Raw genomic sequence first — 18,424 nt, forward strand, 5'->3', positions numbered from 1 at the left:
ATAAGTCTTTTATTTTAGACTCTTAAAATTTTTGAAAATTTCAAAAAATCCAATTCTAATAAAATTTATTTATCCAGAATATTTGGCCTATCATTAATCCATAAGTCTCGGCTTAAAGTCAAAATAGTAGCTGGCGATTTGTGAAAAAATAATTCTTCTTATTAATTATTATTTATTATTTTACATTCTATAAAAAAAATAAATACAAAATGGATGATAAAGTAGAAGCTTATAAAATATCTAAATTGTCAAGACTCAGGGCATGGCCGGATCAAATGGATGGAGCATTTTATGCACTTTGTTAATACAAGCAATGGATGGGACAAAGTTGGGCTACAAAGCATACAAGAAGGTGCCTACTTTTGGTGCTAACTAGTTAAATTTACACTTCCATGCCAAAAATAAAATGCGACAAGAGAATTAATTATTTAGCTTTCCCAAGAACCAATTTGAGATGGATAGTAAACGTCGCGTGGATAGTGAGTTGAGATAAAAATTAAAAATTAAATAAAATAATATTATATTTTAATATTATTAATTTTTTATAAGTATTTTTTAATATTATTATTATTTTAAAATTTTAAAAAGTTAGAATTATTTATTATATTTTATATGAAAATTTAAAAAAATTATAATGATGAAATAAGATGAAACACTTCTTATATCCAAACAGGACAAGACTACGTTTGGATAGTGAAATAATCTCAAATGATATGTGAATAGTAATAAAAAAATAATAATAAAATATTAAATAATAATAAAATATTCACTCAACTACACAAACACAACCTAAAATATCTTGACTAATCTCACGTTGAGACTCGAGCCGTTATGAAAAACATAACTTTCACAATGACATAACAGAACTTGATTTAAAAAAAAAAAACTTAATTTTTAGAAGCTAAATTCTATATTGTTAGTTATATAGAGTGTATTTGATACACGAGATTACGAAATACTACTATTTAATACCCACTAAAATAAACAACTCCATATAAAAAGTTAATTAAAAAGGATAGTTTTGTGATTTTGAATGCCCGACTGTCTGTCCCTCTCTAAAATTATGATTATCTGTCCGCACTGGAATTCCCTCCTGGTCCTCCGTAACGTTCCAAAAATAAAATAAAGAAAAAGAAAATTTAAAAAAGAAATAAAAATTTGTAACGATCCCAAAAGTTGAAATTTTTTTCTAACAAATTCAACTCCTGTCCCCTGCACCATTTCTTCTACACCCCAAAAAAGCCCACCTCAGGCTCAGACCCACCCATTTTCTGCTAATTATCTCCAATATTTCAAACCTTAATTACATATTCCTTGTGTTTCGGGTTCCCTTGATGCTTGTAATCCTCTCTCTCTCTTTATAATCTGCTGCAAATAATCCCATTTCTTTTATTAGTATTTTCTTTTTCGTGTGTTCCTGAGACAAAACCCATAACTTTTCTGTGTTGTTTTGTAGGATTAGTTACTGGGTATTGTTTTCGTTCCTGTTTCTTCCAGTTTTCTCGCCATTTTATTCACTTTCCCTTCTCTGGGTCTCTATTGTTGTTTTTGCATATTCTAAAGCCGATTTGCAAAACAGATTAAAATGGATCTTTTTCAGCGGTAAAAAAGGGACTTTCATGGATGATCTATGACCAATGTAAAGGTTTTGGTGACAATTTCTTGAGCCCGACTCTTCTCACACCAAAATCTGAAACACCCATTTGAAGACAACCCAAAATTTCCCTTTTCAACCTCTCAGGCTCCCAAATTAGATCATTTCATGGTTTCAATCTCGTGGGGTTTCGTCATTTGACAAGGTCCTATCGAACCTCTCTCTGTCTCTCTGTGTGTTTCTTTCTGGATCTATCCCCATTAACCCGAAGAAATGTATGGAACTCAAAGTAAGAGAGACCTTGCCTTAGAACTTCGATCCCAAATACCAATCTTGAGGCCCAGCATCCATGCCAGGAGGGCGAACCTCACTGTAAAGTTTCAAGATCTTTATGGTTTCACAGTAGAAGGGAATGTGGACGATGTCAATGTGTTGAATGAGGTGAGGGAGAAGGTGAGACGCCAGGGCAGGGTTTGGTGGGCATTGGAGGCCAGCAAAGGAGCCAATTGGTACTTGCAGCCTTCTATCTCCGAGAACCAATCCCTCAAGGCTTCGCTTAAGTTATCAGCTTTGGCAAACGCCGTAACTTTAAAGAGGCTCATTAGGAAGGGAATTCCGCCGGTTCTCAGGCCCAAAGTGTGGTTTTCACTTTCCGGGGCAGCGAAGAAGAAATCCACGGTGCCGGAGAGCTATTACAATGACTTGACCAAGGCGGTCGAGGGGAAGGTCACCCCTGCCACGAGGCAGATTGATCATGTGAGTGCATTAGGCTTTTGTGCATTGCAATTGGTGATTGTGACAAGTGGAAGAATTGGTTGATTGGATTCCCTAATTGATTATTGACGTTGTAGATTCAATGCATATATTGCTATAGGTTCTTTTTGAAAGATAAGTAATTTGCATTGATCTAGTACTATTTGCTTATACGCAAGTTTATGAATTTTAGTTTGAGGCTGATTTGGCGATCGTAGAGAATGGTTGGGAAGTCTTAGTTTGCAGCACGTTTTTGAAACGAATGTATTGCAAAATTCTCCATTATTTTCTGCTAATGTTGGTAGTTGCATACATTGTCCATTCATAACAGATTTTGATGATTTGAAAATTCAAGTCTGGATTTGCAATAGGTGGCCTCATCTCTAGAAAACACATTAATTTTTCAAAGACGAATTGTGTGGGGGGCAGTCGATTTCTAAATAGATGCAAAATATTATTTTGGGTTTATTTACTATTATTTTTATTTTATTCTTGGAAATGAGAATCTTGGCCGCTTTTAAATTCTTTGGATGAACAGAAATGTCTTCTTGTTCATTCATGACGTTTTATAATTTTTTTTCATTCGGAAGTGATTTGTGTTGATAGGGTCATTGTTGTATTTTGATGAGTGTTTTTTTTTCCGGCCTTTCTTTCTTCTGAATGAACTTCTCAACTCATCGACTTTGGAGAGAGGGAGTACCACTGAGACTAAAAGTATTCAATGCCTTGATGTCATGATTTTGAAACATCTTAATTGATGTTGGTCATTAACCAGCCTTGTGTTTGAGTACCATGAAGAAGTGAGATTGTATACAGTAAATTCCTATACATCCAAGGTTTAGCCTTTGCTAAAGTTTTTTGCTGGTTGTATTATTTTCAAGGTCCATGTAATCAAATTTCTCGTACTGCAAACGTAAAGGCCCACATTCAAAGGGGCATCAATTATATACCATGTTTGTATTGCTGTTTAATATCTTTTACTGTTCTATACTTTTTATATGCGTGCAGGACCTACCGCGAACTTTCCCCGGTCACCCCTGGTTGGACACTCCAGAGGGTCATGCTGCTCTCCGACGTGTTCTTGTAGGATATTCTTTCCGTGATTCTGATGTTGGTTACTGTCAGGTGAGGTTTGCTCTCTCCTAGACCTGGACAGAAATATCTGTCTTGACTTCATCCATGTATAATGATATGATGCCTCAAAAAACGTGTTATTGAAGTGTTTGTGTCAAACAAGATATTTTACAAACTAATTATATTTTAAAGCATCCCCCATGTTATTTGTTTCACAGCACTAAGTTGAATAGTGTTCCAGATTAATGCATATATAGAGTTGGTACGTTTTAATAGACTTATTCCTTCATCACGTTGTGAAGGTTCATGTTAATCTAGATTTATAGTCTTTGAAAAATCAGAGTGCATAGTCATCATGGATCTCAATTTGATTTTTCCCATATCCCTTCTGGCACGTCCCTTGGAATTGTACCTTTAATTTGAATCATTTCAATTCATTCAAACACAATTGCCTCTTTCTTTATCACCTTTTACACGTCCATTTGATGATATATATTATCAAAAAATAAAAATAAAATAATTGTGTCTATTAATTTCTTACTTATAAAAAAATAATAATAATTGTGTCTGTCTTGCTGCATTTTATTCTCAATCATCACATCATCTTACCAACTCTACCTTTTACTGCAAAAGCGTGATTGCTTTGTTCCCATCATTTAAATACGGTGAATTTTACTGATGACGTAATAATTATGATATACTTCAGGCAAACCTCTTTCTTGGCGCTAATTTCTTTGGCTACTATTTGTTATGAATTGTCTTGCATCTTTACCTATAAAAAAAATAAATTTCATTGCATCTTCTTGATGATTGAGGTCTGGAGCGTCAAAACTGTTTCTCTTAGGCATCTAGTAGTAATCAACTTTGACACCAAGATCAATTTAAGTCCCATTTCGATAATTGAATATGTTTGATATCTAACCAGGATAATCTACTTTTTATTTAATGCTTGTTATTCTTGGTGCAGGGCTTAAATTATGTCGCAGCATTACTGTTGCTTGTGATGAAAACGGAAGAAGATGCATTTTGGATGCTGGCTGTCCTCTTGGAAAATGTACTAGTTAATGACTGCTATACAACCAACTTGTCAGGATGCCATGTCGAACAAAGAGTATTTAAAGATTTACTTTCTAAACAGTGCCCAAGGTACTTTGCTTTTAATAACTTGATGGATATTTCCTTTATTTCCTTGTTAATACCTTTCAGCATTGGAAAATATTAAAATTCAGGATAGCCGCTCATTTAGAAGCATTGGATTTTGATGTCTCGCTTGTTGCCACTGAGTGGTTCCTATGCCTTTTTTCTAAGAGCTTGCCATCAGAGGTTAGAAGAATTCTCTCTGTCTCTCTGTCTCTCTCTCCCTCCCCCATTCTTCCCTCTCTCTCATATGTGCTTTAGTTAATTAAGATTGTTTCCATAACTAACTGCTACGAATTCTTCTGTTCGGCTCTTTTTTAGACGACTCTGCGGGTATGGGATGTCCTTTTCTATGAGGGGGCAAAGGTTCTGTTTCATGTGGCTTTGGCAATGTTTAAGGTGTCACTGCTTATCCTTTAGGCTCTTAGCATTTCCTCCGTTGCTTAGTTAAGCTTTCTCTTTTACTCACTGTTGACTAGAATGACTTAAACAGCATACATCATTTTGCTAAGGTTGTTGAAGTTGTGATTTGCAAATGCAGATGAAAGAGGAGGAGTTGCTTCTAACTCATCATGTTGGTGATGTAATTAACATATTGCAGAGAACCACTCATCACCTTTTTGATCCTGATGAATTACTAACGGTAAAAAATTCTTTGCCTACTCTCTTTTGAGTTGCCATGTTTTTCCAAGTTCCCCCCCGCCTACATCATTTTCCAGAGATGCAGAGGGGAAAACTTGAAAGTATATCAGTGAAATCCTTTCTTCTTTTGCACAGCAGTTATGGTACTGGTCAACAATTTGGAATGAATAATTACTCTTTTTTTTTGTAAGCTTGAACAAATTACCATATTAGAGATTTTAGCAAACCAGAATGGACACTGATGATAAGATTTTGCATCAGATAAAGTTCTCTTGTTTCGTGTGGAAACGGCTGCTTTGTGTGTTGGCTTAAACATTTCCAATCATCTTCGCTATGTTGCGTTGTAGTATCAACCACCTACTTCCCGTGTTTTAGGGCTTACTACTTTGAAAACATTAGAAATTTACTGAAAAAAATGCTACTAAAAAAGTGCTGATATCTCTTTTAATAATCTGATGTTGCAGGTGGCATTTGATAAGATCGGTTCTATGACAACCAACACTATTTTTAAGCAAAGGAAAAAACAAGAACCAGCAGTAATGGCAGAGCTTGATCAAAGATTAAGACGGCTAAATTCCATCAAATTGGATGATAAATAAAAGATTGCTGTTGATAATACGAAGTTACGTCCTTTTTGCATTCCCCTCAAGGGAAGGATCAAGCATTGGGAGTGACTGTTAATGTTGTGGGTGAGGAATGTAAATTTCAAATTGTTACATTATATACAGTTAATAACATCAAAATGCAGGGCGTAGTTTAATTATCTCCTGCCCTTAAGTTTTGCCTTGGTGTTTGGTTGTGCTTGTAATTGTTACTTGAATCGAACTTAGTTTCCTCTTAAGAAGTTTTTTGATGGTACGTCCTTGACTCCTCAAGAGGCGGTAAGTTCGGTTGCCCAATGACCAACTTGTGTAAATTTTCTAGTGATTTTGTGTCGTATCTATTATCCTTGATCAATTCTAGGGGCCAACTTATAATGAAATGAGTGAAGATTAGTCATTTCATCAAGATATTGCTAAACCCATCTACTTGAGCTTCTTCGCATAATCTTAACGGTTGGATAAAATAGATAAGAACTGGTGACATGATACAATAATTAGATCTCCCCCTCCCCCCCCAAAAAGAAAAAGATAAAGTTCAATTACAATATAATTTTGGGGATCATAACCCGTGTGTGTCCAATAAAAGAAATCTTGAGTAACAAGATCTTAGGAAGGGCTATCACACCGGTGTGTGTTAGCAACCCTTTGAGCGAGCAAGCAAGCTCATGCCATTGAGTTTGCACTTCGAGAAACATGAATAGAATTACAATGCCGCTTTAATTTGCGATCACCGTTTTATATGCATTGATCAAAGTACAGCCACAGAGATGGATGTACATTGGTATCTTTAATACTGTTATGTATGATCTATTAATTGTGATCTATAAAAGTATCTTTAGTTGTGAATTTAATTGTGTAATCTCTTTGTGACTAAAATATTTTTCTACTCTTATATTCGCGTCGGTGAGATAAAGAATATGTACATATGATGTGTTTTATAATTGTGTAAATGGGACCTATTTATCTTTGATTATAGCAGGGAATGTACGAGGGCCACACGCCTGATGAACATATTTGAGTTAGAAAGAGGAGACTCGGTAGAGAAGAGACTTCTCCCCTTCCTCAGAGTGATGATCAGCTGATATGGGGTTAAACTCAAATCAAATGAGATGTAAAAGGGTGAGAGGAAGCAAAAGTTGATTGGCTGTAGTGTTTGTTTTGCCATCGTATTGATATCATATTAGGATTGATTAAAAAGCCAACTTGAATTGATGAGGCTTTGCTTCTGGGTAGGGGTAGGCATGGCACAGGTGACAGGAAAATGATCCATGCAAATGCCAAATAGTAATAAGTTATATGTAGGCAAGGTAACTTTCTTAAATCCATAACCACGGCAATCGAGTTATATTTTTTTGATAAATGTATTAGGTAAGTATCGTATAATCATTTTAAAAAAATAAATAAATATGAGATTTATATAAAATAAAAATTAATTTTTTAATAATATATTTTATTTTTTTAAATAACGATATTTACACGATGCATGACATGACAGGAAGAGGCACTCCAAAGCAACTTATTCTGATGCCAAATCCCTTTATGACAGGAAGAGGGAGGCCTTGAACATTTTTCACATCACCTCCCGGCTCACAGCCACTCTATCCCTTCCTTTTTCCCCTACTCAAGTTGTTTTGAGGCAGGGTTGCAATGATTATGACAGTAGTCCTTGTCACAACTTGATTGTTCAGGGCAACAGTAATGGAAAAAGAAAAGAAAATTCTTGTCACAAACAAGTTTGATTAAACTTTTTACCACAGAAAAGGGTGGAATGAGACATGCTTAACTATATAAATCGAGTATCACTTTTACTAGTCTTGTTGAAGTAATAATGTGTTAAACAGACATTAGAAAAAGGCCCCATATCAAGACAAACCACTTCAGCACCAAAAAGCAGTGTATTAGGTAAATAGAAAATTGAGTACTCTCTAGGTGATTATGTTCCATCTTACAGTCATGCCCCCTTGCAGCTTTTTGGTGTAATATAAACATCTTTTCTCTTTCTTTGTTTGCTGATAACTTTTGATGTCAGCATTGTTTGGGATTTGATTAAATCTCAAAAAACTTTGACTAAATAACAAAAAATAGCTATTTTAACAACATATAACCGAATGATGAGCAATTTAAAGATTCTACAAATCAATATTTCTAAGCATTTTAGAATCAACAAAATCAATAAATTAAGTCAAGATTTTGATGATGAACCGAGAACTCTTGAAGAAATCTTTAAAATAAAAGCCACTATAATCTCCATGAATGACCGCTTCCATTCTGTGACATGGCAGCTTAGAAATCCAACCTCTTCAACAGTTTTGGCATTAGAACTTACAAACAACAATCCTAGAACACAATGTATAAAATAGTATAAAACATTTTTTTTTTTAAAGTGAGCTCGATCGTAATGCAAGTCACGATTTTTGCTGACGGGGAGGAGTCTAGTGCGCATCCGGTGAAGTTGCTTGAATTTTGGCTGGACATTAGTGTCTCATATCTGTGGCACAAGAGTCTAGCGAACTTGCAATCTTTTGGGGGTTTTTGTTACAAGTTCAACCTATACACTGCGCATCCTATTTACAACTCTCGACTAAAAATCTTGTCACTGAGTATGTGCCAATTCAATAAGCTTTACATTAATAGAAGGAATACCGGACAATGTACTGAGATTATGCAGTACAAAACTCGAGCATCAAGCCAGACTCACATTATGACACTATTGAAGTTTGAGAGAATTGTGTACAACTATTGTAGTGTATATGAACAAACAAAAGGCAACTGAACGACGGAACTCACATTCTCATACAGAAATTCAATAACATATATGTTCAAAAAAATGGTTTCAATCAATGCAAATGAACAGAATCCGAAAATGACCTCTTAAATATAAATTAAAAGGCTCAACAAATCCTCCCTCACAAGAACAAGACCAGCACACCTGAAAGTGCCAAAACCAAGTGGCTCCAAATTCCCCAGCTGATCACCCTGTAAGAAGAAGATTTCCCTGGTGAAGATGTTGGAGATGACTTGCCATCAGCAGTCCCTTCAGACGGAGTATCTGCAGCCGGGGAAATGTCTGGAGATGGTGCTGGAGCCGGGGTTGGAGGTATATCCGTGCCAAATATTGCCTCAGGAAGAAGGACCTTATCGACTTGATAGATTGCAACAGGATCGGTGGAGTGCACACTGCTGCTCACCTTGGTGTTTGTCCATCCTGAACTAATGTGCACTGTCCCAGATACATCAGTGAAGTTCAAAGTGTATTGCCCACCGGCAAAGGTAGATACAGGGCTTGATTCGCTAAGGTTCTTGAAGTCAGCAAGGCTGTAGTAATGTGCCAAGCCATGGAAGAGAATGATTGACTTGAGCTGGTCTTGAGTGAGATTGGACAGAGAAGATTTCTTAAGAGATGAGAAGGCACTATCTTTTGGTACAAAGATGGTAATTCCTTCCTCAGTGTTGTTTGCTTGGTTCTGGAAGGTGTCTATGACTTTGGTGGACTCAAGGTAGTCGAGGAAGGTGTGGAATGGACCAGCCACAGTGAGTAACTCTGTGAGGTTTACATTTTCTGGTGTTGGTGCTGGTGCTGGAGTTGGGCTAATTGAGGGAGATTTAGCAGTTTGAGCATATGTCGATGAAGAACACAGAAGAAGCACTATGGCGATAAAAATCGTGGGAAATTCCATGTTTTTCATAAATCTTATGTTGCTCCCTAATGTGACCAAGCTCTCCTAATTCCTGCAAGAAGTAAAGCCAATCAGTAACAATTTGAGTAGAAAAATTTCGAAATCTAGCCCAAGATCAGAACCCCGTTTCCAGAACAGATCACGAGGCCATTTTAAAAATCAGCAAAACAAACCTCAGAAGTAAGGAAATTCCAGATCTTGAACAACTTATCAAGAAACGTAGCGCCAGAAAAGGGATTTAATAAGTAGACATTATGAACGGGATAGAACTGATGCATTAACAGATGGCACTGAAATGTGCATAATATGGACGCATGACCAGCATGCAAACTTGATTTGTAATCCGTGTTCTTGTATGGATACACTTCCACAAGTGTACGCCATTAGATATTTGTCTCTAAAATGTGGTTCTTTACCATTTTCTTCATACATAGTAGAAGTCTCTCAAACAAAAATCAAATGGACAAATTTTCAGTGAGAACAAGAAAGTCCAGAGTCACACAATGTACATCACAAACAGCAAGGAAACAGATCTGGATCAGCTCAAAATAGCAACAGCCATAAACATAAAACAATACCCATTAAAGAGAAAAAGCAAACCAAAAAGATCAATGAATTGCCAAATTAAAAAACTGTAACTTGAGAAAAAGGGCGACAAGGTAGCAGAGACTACAGGACACTGACCTCTCCAGATGAACTCAGAGAGAGAGAGACTGAGTGAGGGGTGGCGGAGTGGTGTTGGGGAATGATAATGCAATGGAGAATGCAATGCGTTTGAGTCTATATAAAGAAGGATGTACTCGTAAAATAAAATAAAATAATGGAGTGATATCAAGCTGGCGACGAAGCTGAAGAGATATAAAGGTGGAATAGAACATGGGGACTGGTGCTGGGGGTGCTTTATAACCAGGGAAGGTTACTACTTCCTTTGACATATTATAATAATAGAATACGATAAGAACTTTCTCAACCAAAAAAAAAAAAAAAAAGCCTAATTTATATGGAGGGTGGGCTTTCAAAATCATCTCAACTAATTCGTTTCTTTCTCCTTCAAAGATGAGACACCAACCCTGCGTACAAATTCCTCATCTCTTGATCATGCACGTGTTTTGAGAATTTTAAATGATAAACAGATATATAAATTAAGCTCTAAATTTTTGTTATTATCATTCGAATGTGATCTCATATTATTTAAAAGAGTTTTACTATATTCACATCATACACTCTATCCATGATGTCGGAATTTATTTAATTTTTCATAAGATGTGAGATATTGAATAATAACTGATAAAAATGATTTTTCTATTTAAAAGAAATAAGTTTTTACCTTTTATAATGATATTAATGAATTCTAATTATACTATTGACTAAATTTTTTTTGGAGTAATTTCACTTGGATCTTCGTTGAAACTTGAAACTTCAATTGTAGAAATGAAATGTACACGTGATTAGACGCTTGAACAAGATTTTTACAATATTCTCATGTTTATGGGGTTGCAAACTCCATGCACATACATTTTCAATTAGAGGTGTAATCGATCCGGTTCGATCTGATTTTTGATAAAATTTAGGATCGAAGCAGTATATACCAGTTTTGCATTTTTCAAAACCTATTATGTCCTGATTATCCTCATAAACCGGTATCTCCGGTTTTACCGATTTTCGGTCCGGTCCGGTCCGATTTTTTAGTTTTTTTTAAATGTAAAAAATATATGATAAAATATTACTTCTTATGATAAAATGTTATTAATAATTTAATATATATATATATTATGTTTAAAGCATATGATCAATTAAATTTTCATCTTTAAGATTAAACTTTTATTTTATAAATTATAACAACATTATCTTATATATAATTATATTAATAACATATGATCAAACAAACAAATGTTCATATTTAAAATTAACATTTTATGTTATAATTTATAAATTATAATATGAAATTATTTCATATATGATATATAATTATATATTATATATAAAAATTTAATATATAATTATATATTATATATATATATTTTGTATAATATATAAAATTAATTTATATATATATATTTTTCCAATCGGTCCGATTCGATTCGGTCTGATCTCGGGAACTACGGAATCGAAACCGGACCGGATCCAACCAATTTTCATAAAATAGAAACTAGTTCCGGACCGGACCGGTTTTTCGGTTTAAATTTACACTCCTATTTCCAACATGGTAAAATGGTATTATTACTGGACTAGGCCATATTAAACCCCACGAATTAGGGTCATTTTCATGTTTGACAAGAGTATTTTGACTCAGGCAACCTAAATATCAGTCATGAAGTTAAATTGGGCTGTCTTTATAGTTGAAAAAAAATGAAGATTCAAAAATTTAAAACGAGTGTTAAAATGGGCCTTATAAGTTACCTCACAAATAGAAATATAGGGTGTTCTTGGTGTACCTATATTTACCAGTTTCCTTTCCACCAAACACAGGTGCCAAGTGGAAAAGGTTAATACATGTTCTTTTAGAATTAATCACTCCTTGTTCACGACAATAAAAAAGGAAATTAAGGTTTTAAATAAAGAAAAATATTTTTTATTAATTATTATTTATCATTTCACATTTATGAAAAATATTTTTATATTTTATAAAAAAATTATAAAAATAAAATATAAAAATAAATAGTAACTGACACGTAACATTAAAACAAACCGAAGTGAATGGTTAGAAATTGAACTTGAAAAAATAATAAGAGATAAGGTAAATTAATTGGGAGGGGGCCCACAACGATATTTGGGCCAAACCAAAATAAGCTGTCGGGTTGTGGGTCCCACCGGCATTGAGGCCCGATGCCCAGCTGTTCTCTCAATGATATGGCAAACATGCGCACCCCGACCACGCCAACACCACAAATCATGACATAACCTAGACCTACGGCTTCGCAGTTCGACTTCGATCCCCCAAATCCAATGAACCCTCAAGGCTCACGTTAGCAAACACCGCTCATTTTTACCAACCCAACCCAACCCAACCCAACGACTCCGTTTTTGCGTTCCTACCGACACACAAGCCAGCCAGCCAGACACCACTGCTCATTCATTATTTAGGATTAGAAAAATGGCTTGTTGCAAGCGTATGGTACAAACGGCTTACAAATATAATTGACGGATAGATATTTGATGAGAGGGAGACCGAACTGATGTGAGAGAGAGATCGAGCTGATGAGAGAGGAATAATTTATTTAAAATTTGACTTGACATGGACGATTGCATGTCGATTATATATAACAACTGTATATAAAAAAATTGTTAGAATTATTATTTGAAAATTATATTATTATTATTATTATACTTACTATGGAGTAGAAATGAAAATTCCCAAATAAATAAAAAAGCAAAGAAAAAGAACAACATTAATTAAAGGGTTTCACGATCAGGAAATTAATGTGGTGTGGGAGGGAATAGGGATCAGGGAAGGGAAGACATGTGAAGTGAAATGCAATTTGCATTTTTCAATCCTTTGTACGTTGGGGAGGTAACTAAATTAATTAATAAATCAAATTCAACTCTTATAGAGAGACGAGCTTTGTCTGGTTGTGTTAAAGGAGTGGTGGAAAGAGTCTTTCATGAGAGACAGAAGCACTCTCTCTCACACAAGTGATCATCCTTGTTTAAATCCAATAAATAATTGTAGTTACTTCTACATAATCATATACTTTTTCTCTCTTTCTTTTTAAGGAGAAGACAAGATTCAAAAACCAATCTACCATAGTGTAAAGAAATTGTCAAATCACTTAGAACAAGAAAACAGCACCTTAATTCACAGGTATAATAAGCATATGCCATTTACAATAAAAACTCTGTTTTTACAAGCAAGCAATACAAAAATCAAAATGGATAAAGAAAGTAAGAAACAAGCCATCATTTTTCATTCATAATTTTTTGTCTTTATTTATTTATTTTGTAGTCCAAGCACCTAACCTGTTAATGTTATGACCAGTCAGTGTAAAAAATGAGAAGCGTGAGTAAACAGAGGTGATAAGATGGGAGGTTGTTTTCAGCTACGGCTAGCAGGTAGCATAGCCCTGTCAAGCTGATTTTATACCCATTTTTGTTTATTTATTTTGGTGTTGGTGGGTTTTGACGCATCAACATCGTCTACAACCCCCATCAGAGCACAGCTTGACATGTCAAGAGGCATGGCTTTTCTTGGGTCGTCCTATCACATTCAATCTAGAAAATTGAGATTGCTCCATTGGAAAGGGAGAGAATCTTCCCTAATACGTGTAAGTGACAGATGTCATGCATTATGGAAGTGGCTCTCACTTCTTTGTTCTGCCAATTTCTCTATCACCTGGAGGAGTTTCAATTTCCTTAGCTCAGCTGGTGAATCAATTGGGTTTTATGACCAATTTTTTCTGTTTTGCATTGTGTCAGATCCACAAAAAGAATGTTCTCTTTCTGAACTCAAACAGAACTATTGTGATTCTTGTTTATTTAGGATTTTCAACAAAGAAATAAATGCTGCTTTTACTTCTGCTTATCGAGCCGAGTTCATCACAGTACCCCCCAATGTATTCACAAAAGTGAACCAGAAGGCAAAAACTCCTTGCTATATTGTCAAAACCTTTTGATAATAATGATGACAAGACAACAAGAACAACAAATGGTTGGCGTGCTGCAATGTCAGGTAGAAGTTTGATAACCAGAGCTGGACCCATGTTGTCTTGAGTTACTCGTGTAAATATTCCATACATCCCATCTTGATATCAATTTTGGAGCTTTTCATGTCTTCTTTGGGTAAATGGCATAAATGCCAAGCTTATTCTAATCAGTGCATTCTAATATGCGCATACTGATTCCAATGTTCAAAACCCAATTCTTTTTATGTTTTAGCATTGATCAACAATTTCATTCCAGTATACCTTGTGCGAATAGCTTCACCCATTAGCAGCAGCAGCATCTGAAGATAATAGCAACCATGAAAGCACGAAACAAGAACTCAAGAAAATGAACAAAAGAATATTGGTTTGGCTGTGGAAATGAAAGGTTTGTTTCAGCTCCTTGTATTGTTTTTCCAAACAAAATCAAACCCAATCCCAGGCTCTGGTTTTTAGAATTTAAAGAGCCACTATCTGCCGCTTTACAACCTTTTACTCCCTTTAATTTTTCCTTATTATTTTGTTTTGCTGAGGCCAATGCTTTACCAACAGTAACAGAAAGTTCAACCCAGCAAGCTTATGAACAAATGGCCGGATACAAGTTACAACCCTGATTTAAACTTGCAAATAATGGTAGTACTACAAGAGTATGAAAAAGACAGTTTAAATTCTCCTTTTTATACAGGCAGTCACCTAAGAATCCCTCAATCTCTCTCATACAATTGCCAATGGTAGGAACTTTTTATAATTAAGACTTAAAGATAATTATGCAATTGATATTTAGATAAAATCTAATACTGGTTAAAAATTAATAAAATCAACTGAATAATGGGATATGCTAGTGTTGGTTCATAAGTTTCTCTGGTTAAGTAGCACCCCATTCCTTTCGGATGTCAAATTTATAGTTGATCTCCAAGTAGCACTTGTCATCATCATCAAGAAACTGCAGAGGAGAAAGATATATGAGACTAGATAGTAGAAAAATTATTACTGCGATCAGTCATACATATTAAGGAAAAGGTGTTACAAAAATTGTTGCACCCTAAGTCTGAGTTGTCTATGTGGTACCAAGGCTTGGATTGAAACTTCTTGTGAGTTTGAAGTACAACTCTCACATCCATTAACCAAAACATAGATGTAGGATATGAGGTCTACACCGAGAATTGACCGAATAGCAGTAAACTCTGCGTAGATTTAGCAGGTCATGCATAAGAGATGATATGGTGAATTAGAAACAATGGACCACAACCCTTGTATAGATACAAGTTGAAAACAGAAATCCTAATGTTCAAATTGAAATTAGGAGCGAGGTAATTACTTTGGACTGAGTATCTCGCTACAGTAAACATAAACACTGGCCCATTGTGGGGGCTCAAAGATGCTCAAACCACCTTAAAAGCTCAAACCACCTTAGTTCATTTTCTAAATTTGCCGAAGATGGAAAGGCATCTCAAAGAGAGGGTACATCTCTTTTTGGATACAAAGTCTGCCAGCTCTTTGAACCCAGTCCATTATTAATTCTTTCTTTTAGTTTCGTTTTGAACCTACCTTTAAAAAACAGAAGCAGCATATCAATGCATGCATTCATTCAGTACCATTGCTAAATGATGTCATGTGACTAGCCTACCCGCTAGTCATCTGAATGGATTTTTTTTCATAAAATACCCATAAAATTGAATTTAATACACAGATGAGGAATAGATTGCATATTCTATTTGTTCAAGAGAGCAGAAGTGATCAAACTAAACCTTTGATTTAGCAGAATATGATCCTCTGGCAAAAATGCCAGAAGGGGTGGTCTCTTCTGGCATCACATGTGAATAAGGCTCAAGCTGAGGACTGAATGTCCCAATCATCTCTTTGGCGCTGTCCACTGAGAAAAGACTCATTGTGACGGAAAGGTTTAACATTTTCAAATTTGAATTTCTTGCATTCTAAGAATACTGATAACTTACCCTTGAGACCAGATTTCCAAACAGTGTTGGTGTACTTAAGACCAGATACTATGTTGTTGCTCACTTGAAAGGAGAATTTCAAGTGGTATTTACTACCTTCTTTCAATGTAAACCACAAACCAGTTGGATTTCCATCTCCAGGTATAGGAAGAACAATGTCAGATCTGCCAGGTGAGACGATTGACAGACTAAGGATCTTCACATCTGGGTCAAGAGTTTCTGCAATAGGAGAAACATACAACGATCTTACTGTATTAAGAATCTCTTGAGAAAGACAAGGGACAAGGCTCTCTTTTTGGTCGATATAAAATGTATTGATAATGAGTATAAACCATCAGTAGAGGGGAAAAGGATGCAAACACCAAAATTCTGATTTGGAAACAACATAACTACCACCACATTAGTAGAGAGGTGGCTGATTTCCTGCATAAGCAGAGCTAACTGATAGCAATGACGTATGTTGCAATACGAATATATCATTAACAATTGAAAATGTTCTACATCTTGTGCCATAACTGAAGAAGACGATTATGTCATAGTTTCTGCTAAAATCCCAGGATATAGATCAACTGCCACATGTTTTGCTGCTCAAACATTTTGCCTCGCTAAATAAACCACGCATAAGATATATTCATCTGTGAGTTTACCCAGAGCAACATAGCCTAGCTTTCGAGGAAGGTGAATCTCAAAATTACTTATGGAGAACCCACATTTGATGTGTTGCTTATAGCATACAAATACAGCCACTAATCTAATAGCAATCCCGACTCCCTGAAAACACACTTTCATATTTTCAGATTTTAGAACTCCATTGACAACTCCAGCAGAAAAGCTAAACACATTTATCTGGCTCATCTCTGATTTTACAAAATCTTCAGATAACATCGATTGAAGCCCAAAAGAAAATCCAAAGTTGAACATTATAGTCTAATTCACATCAAATGATTTAAGAGAAACAGAAATCATGAACAACAGGCCTGAGGAGAGGAATGCAGGCACCAATGCCGAAAGAGAAAATTACAACCGAGATGTCTAGGTATTTTTCACTCTAACATTACAAATCATAATTATATCAAAGTACTTAAATTCTATTTCTTTATAGCGAGCATGACGAAGAATTGTTATAAAAATATCCGTAGGATACAGGAATTGTTATGAAGAAAGGCAAGGAAGGTGTCATCGAATTGGAGTAAAATGTGAGGGAAGAGTTGAAACTGAAATATTTTACTGCCCAAAACTTTTGAAAAAGAAAAGTTTTTATAATTTCTGTGAAATGTAAAGTTTGATGATTGTAATCATCGACATTGAAAATCAAAGGAAAAGGGATTGAGAATACATGAATATTCTGAAAACTGAATCCTAAACAATATCATATAATTTAGTAACAGAAAAACTGATACCTCCAACGTTGTTAAGATCAACACTCCCAAGAAGCTGTTCCTTCCACCTTCTCAGGCTCTCATCATCCTGAAAGCTCAAAATTAAACCCAAAAATTGAAGAGAGAGAGAGAGAAACAAAAACGTTAATAACAGAATATAATTTCCATCTTTCTTTCTTTTTTGAAAAATGTAATTTCTGGAGAAACAAACCTTATCCTTCTCGAGCTGTTCTTTGAGAGTGTACTGAGGACCCAACTCTAATTTGCTTCCCTCATCATCTTCCTCCTCGGTTGTATATGCAGAGGTCTCACTCTTCTGTCTGCTTATCCTCTCTCCCTCATCATGATTAGCCTCTTGATTTGCTGGCATTGTTTGCATTGTACTCTTTTCTCCTCCCTCCTCGTTTTCATCGAACCCCATGTTCTTGGAACTTGAAACAGCTCCAACAGCCAAAGACATCAACCCGTCAACAGTCACGGAAACGAATATATATAACCAATTGCACGAAAACAACGCAAACCCACCAAGCCAAAAACAGAACTAACGATTTTGTTTCTATGCAAACAGAGAAATAAGAAAATCCCATCGAGAAACATTTATACTCATATTGAAAAAATATATATTTTCAGATAGGATTTGTCGTACGAAAACAAACCCAGAAAGGCAACAATTGTCTGTGTTCAGAAAAAACCAACAAATAGTAGCCAAAAAACAGAAAGACCCACAAACCGGAAAGCAAATAAAGACAACCGAGAAAATCGATATTGTCTTATCTACTAGCCCTGTGCGGTGGGATGTTGAAAATGTCAAACGAAAGAGAGAAATAGGTGGTTTGGTTAAGGGGTTTTCTTTTTCTTTTTTTCCACCGCGAGAGAAAAGGTCCTGTGGTGATCCGAAATGCAAGTCAGATAGAGAGAGAAGAAGAGGCCAGGAGAGGCCGTGAGATCAGACATTAATGCACTTACATTCACGC

General features: G+C 35.4%; 3 protein-coding genes across 4 annotated transcripts; 1 reads left to right on the forward strand and 2 right to left on the reverse strand.

Moving 5' to 3' along the window:
* Positions 1 to 1,196: 1,196 nt before the first annotated feature.
* Positions 1,197 to 6,058, forward strand: LOC109012645 (growth hormone-regulated TBC protein 1-like). Of its 2 annotated transcripts, XM_035682596.1 has the most exons (8): positions 1,220 to 1,340; positions 1,457 to 2,350; positions 3,356 to 3,472; positions 4,389 to 4,567; positions 4,651 to 4,744; positions 4,880 to 4,957; positions 5,100 to 5,201; positions 5,665 to 6,058. In XM_035682596.1, the coding sequence occupies exons 2-8, from the start codon at positions 1,868 to 1,870 to the stop codon at positions 5,797 to 5,799; spliced, it is 1,188 nt and encodes a 395-aa protein (XP_035538489.1). In that variant the 5' UTR covers positions 1,220 to 1,340; positions 1,457 to 1,867; the 3' UTR covers positions 5,800 to 6,058. The 2 variants fall into 2 exon arrangements, with proteins under 2 accessions (XP_018849932.1, XP_035538489.1); XM_018994387.2 differs by having other exon boundaries at positions 1,197 to 2,350.
* A 2,341-nt stretch (positions 6,059 to 8,399) lies between these two features.
* LOC109012644 (fasciclin-like arabinogalactan protein 7) lies at positions 8,400 to 10,349 on the reverse strand. Its single transcript, XM_018994386.2, has 2 exons — positions 10,164 to 10,349; positions 8,400 to 9,531 (listed from the first exon to the last, which is right to left on the reverse strand). Exon 2 carries the CDS (start codon positions 9,486 to 9,488, stop codon positions 8,709 to 8,711), a length of 780 nt encoding a protein of 259 aa, XP_018849931.1. The 5' UTR covers positions 9,489 to 9,531; positions 10,164 to 10,349; the 3' UTR covers positions 8,400 to 8,708.
* A 4,364-nt stretch (positions 10,350 to 14,713) lies between these two features.
* On the reverse strand, positions 14,714 to 18,376 carry LOC109012643 (rho GDP-dissociation inhibitor 1-like). The gene is made up of 5 exons (XM_018994385.2): positions 17,662 to 18,376; positions 17,472 to 17,538; positions 16,072 to 16,290; positions 15,865 to 15,989; positions 14,714 to 15,059 (listed from the first exon to the last, which is right to left on the reverse strand). The coding sequence occupies exons 1-5, from the start codon at positions 17,908 to 17,910 to the stop codon at positions 14,982 to 14,984; spliced, it is 738 nt and encodes a 245-aa protein (XP_018849930.1). The 5' UTR covers positions 17,911 to 18,376; the 3' UTR covers positions 14,714 to 14,981.
* Positions 18,377 to 18,424: the final 48 nt, after the last annotated feature.

This window comes from Juglans regia, chromosome 1 (genome assembly GCF_001411555.2).
Source record: "Juglans regia cultivar Chandler chromosome 1, Walnut 2.0, whole genome shotgun sequence".
Lineage (NCBI taxonomy): Eukaryota > Viridiplantae > Streptophyta > Magnoliopsida > Fagales > Juglandaceae > Juglans > Juglans regia.

Bases quoted from the DNA above. Each gene is read 5' to 3' on its own strand.
- LOC109012645 (XM_018994387.2), top strand. From the start codon at position 1,868: ATGTATGGAACTCAAAGTAAGAGAGACCTTGCCTTAGAACTTCGATCC. The intron at 4,568-4,650 runs GTACTTTGCTTT...ATTAAAATTCAG, and splicing joins CTTTCTAAACAGTGCCCAAG to GATAGCCGCTCATTTAGAAG. The intron at 4,958-5,099 runs GTGTCACTGCTT...TTGCAAATGCAG, and splicing joins TGGCTTTGGCAATGTTTAAG to ATGAAAGAGGAGGAGTTGCT.
- LOC109012643 (XM_018994385.2), bottom strand. From the start codon at position 17,910: ATGTCTTTGGCTGTTGGAGCTGTTTCAAGTTCCAAGAACATGGGGTTC. The intron at 17,539-17,661 runs GTTTGTTTCTCC...TTGAGCTTTCAG, and splicing joins AACAGCTCGAGAAGGATAAG to GATGATGAGAGCCTGAGAAG. The intron at 16,291-17,471 runs GTATCAGTTTTT...CTCCTATTGCAG, and splicing joins TGATCTTAACAACGTTGGAG to AAACTCTTGACCCAGATGTG.
- LOC109012644 (XM_018994386.2), bottom strand. From the start codon at position 9,488: ATGAAAAACATGGAATTTCCCACGATTTTTATCGCCATAGTGCTTCTT.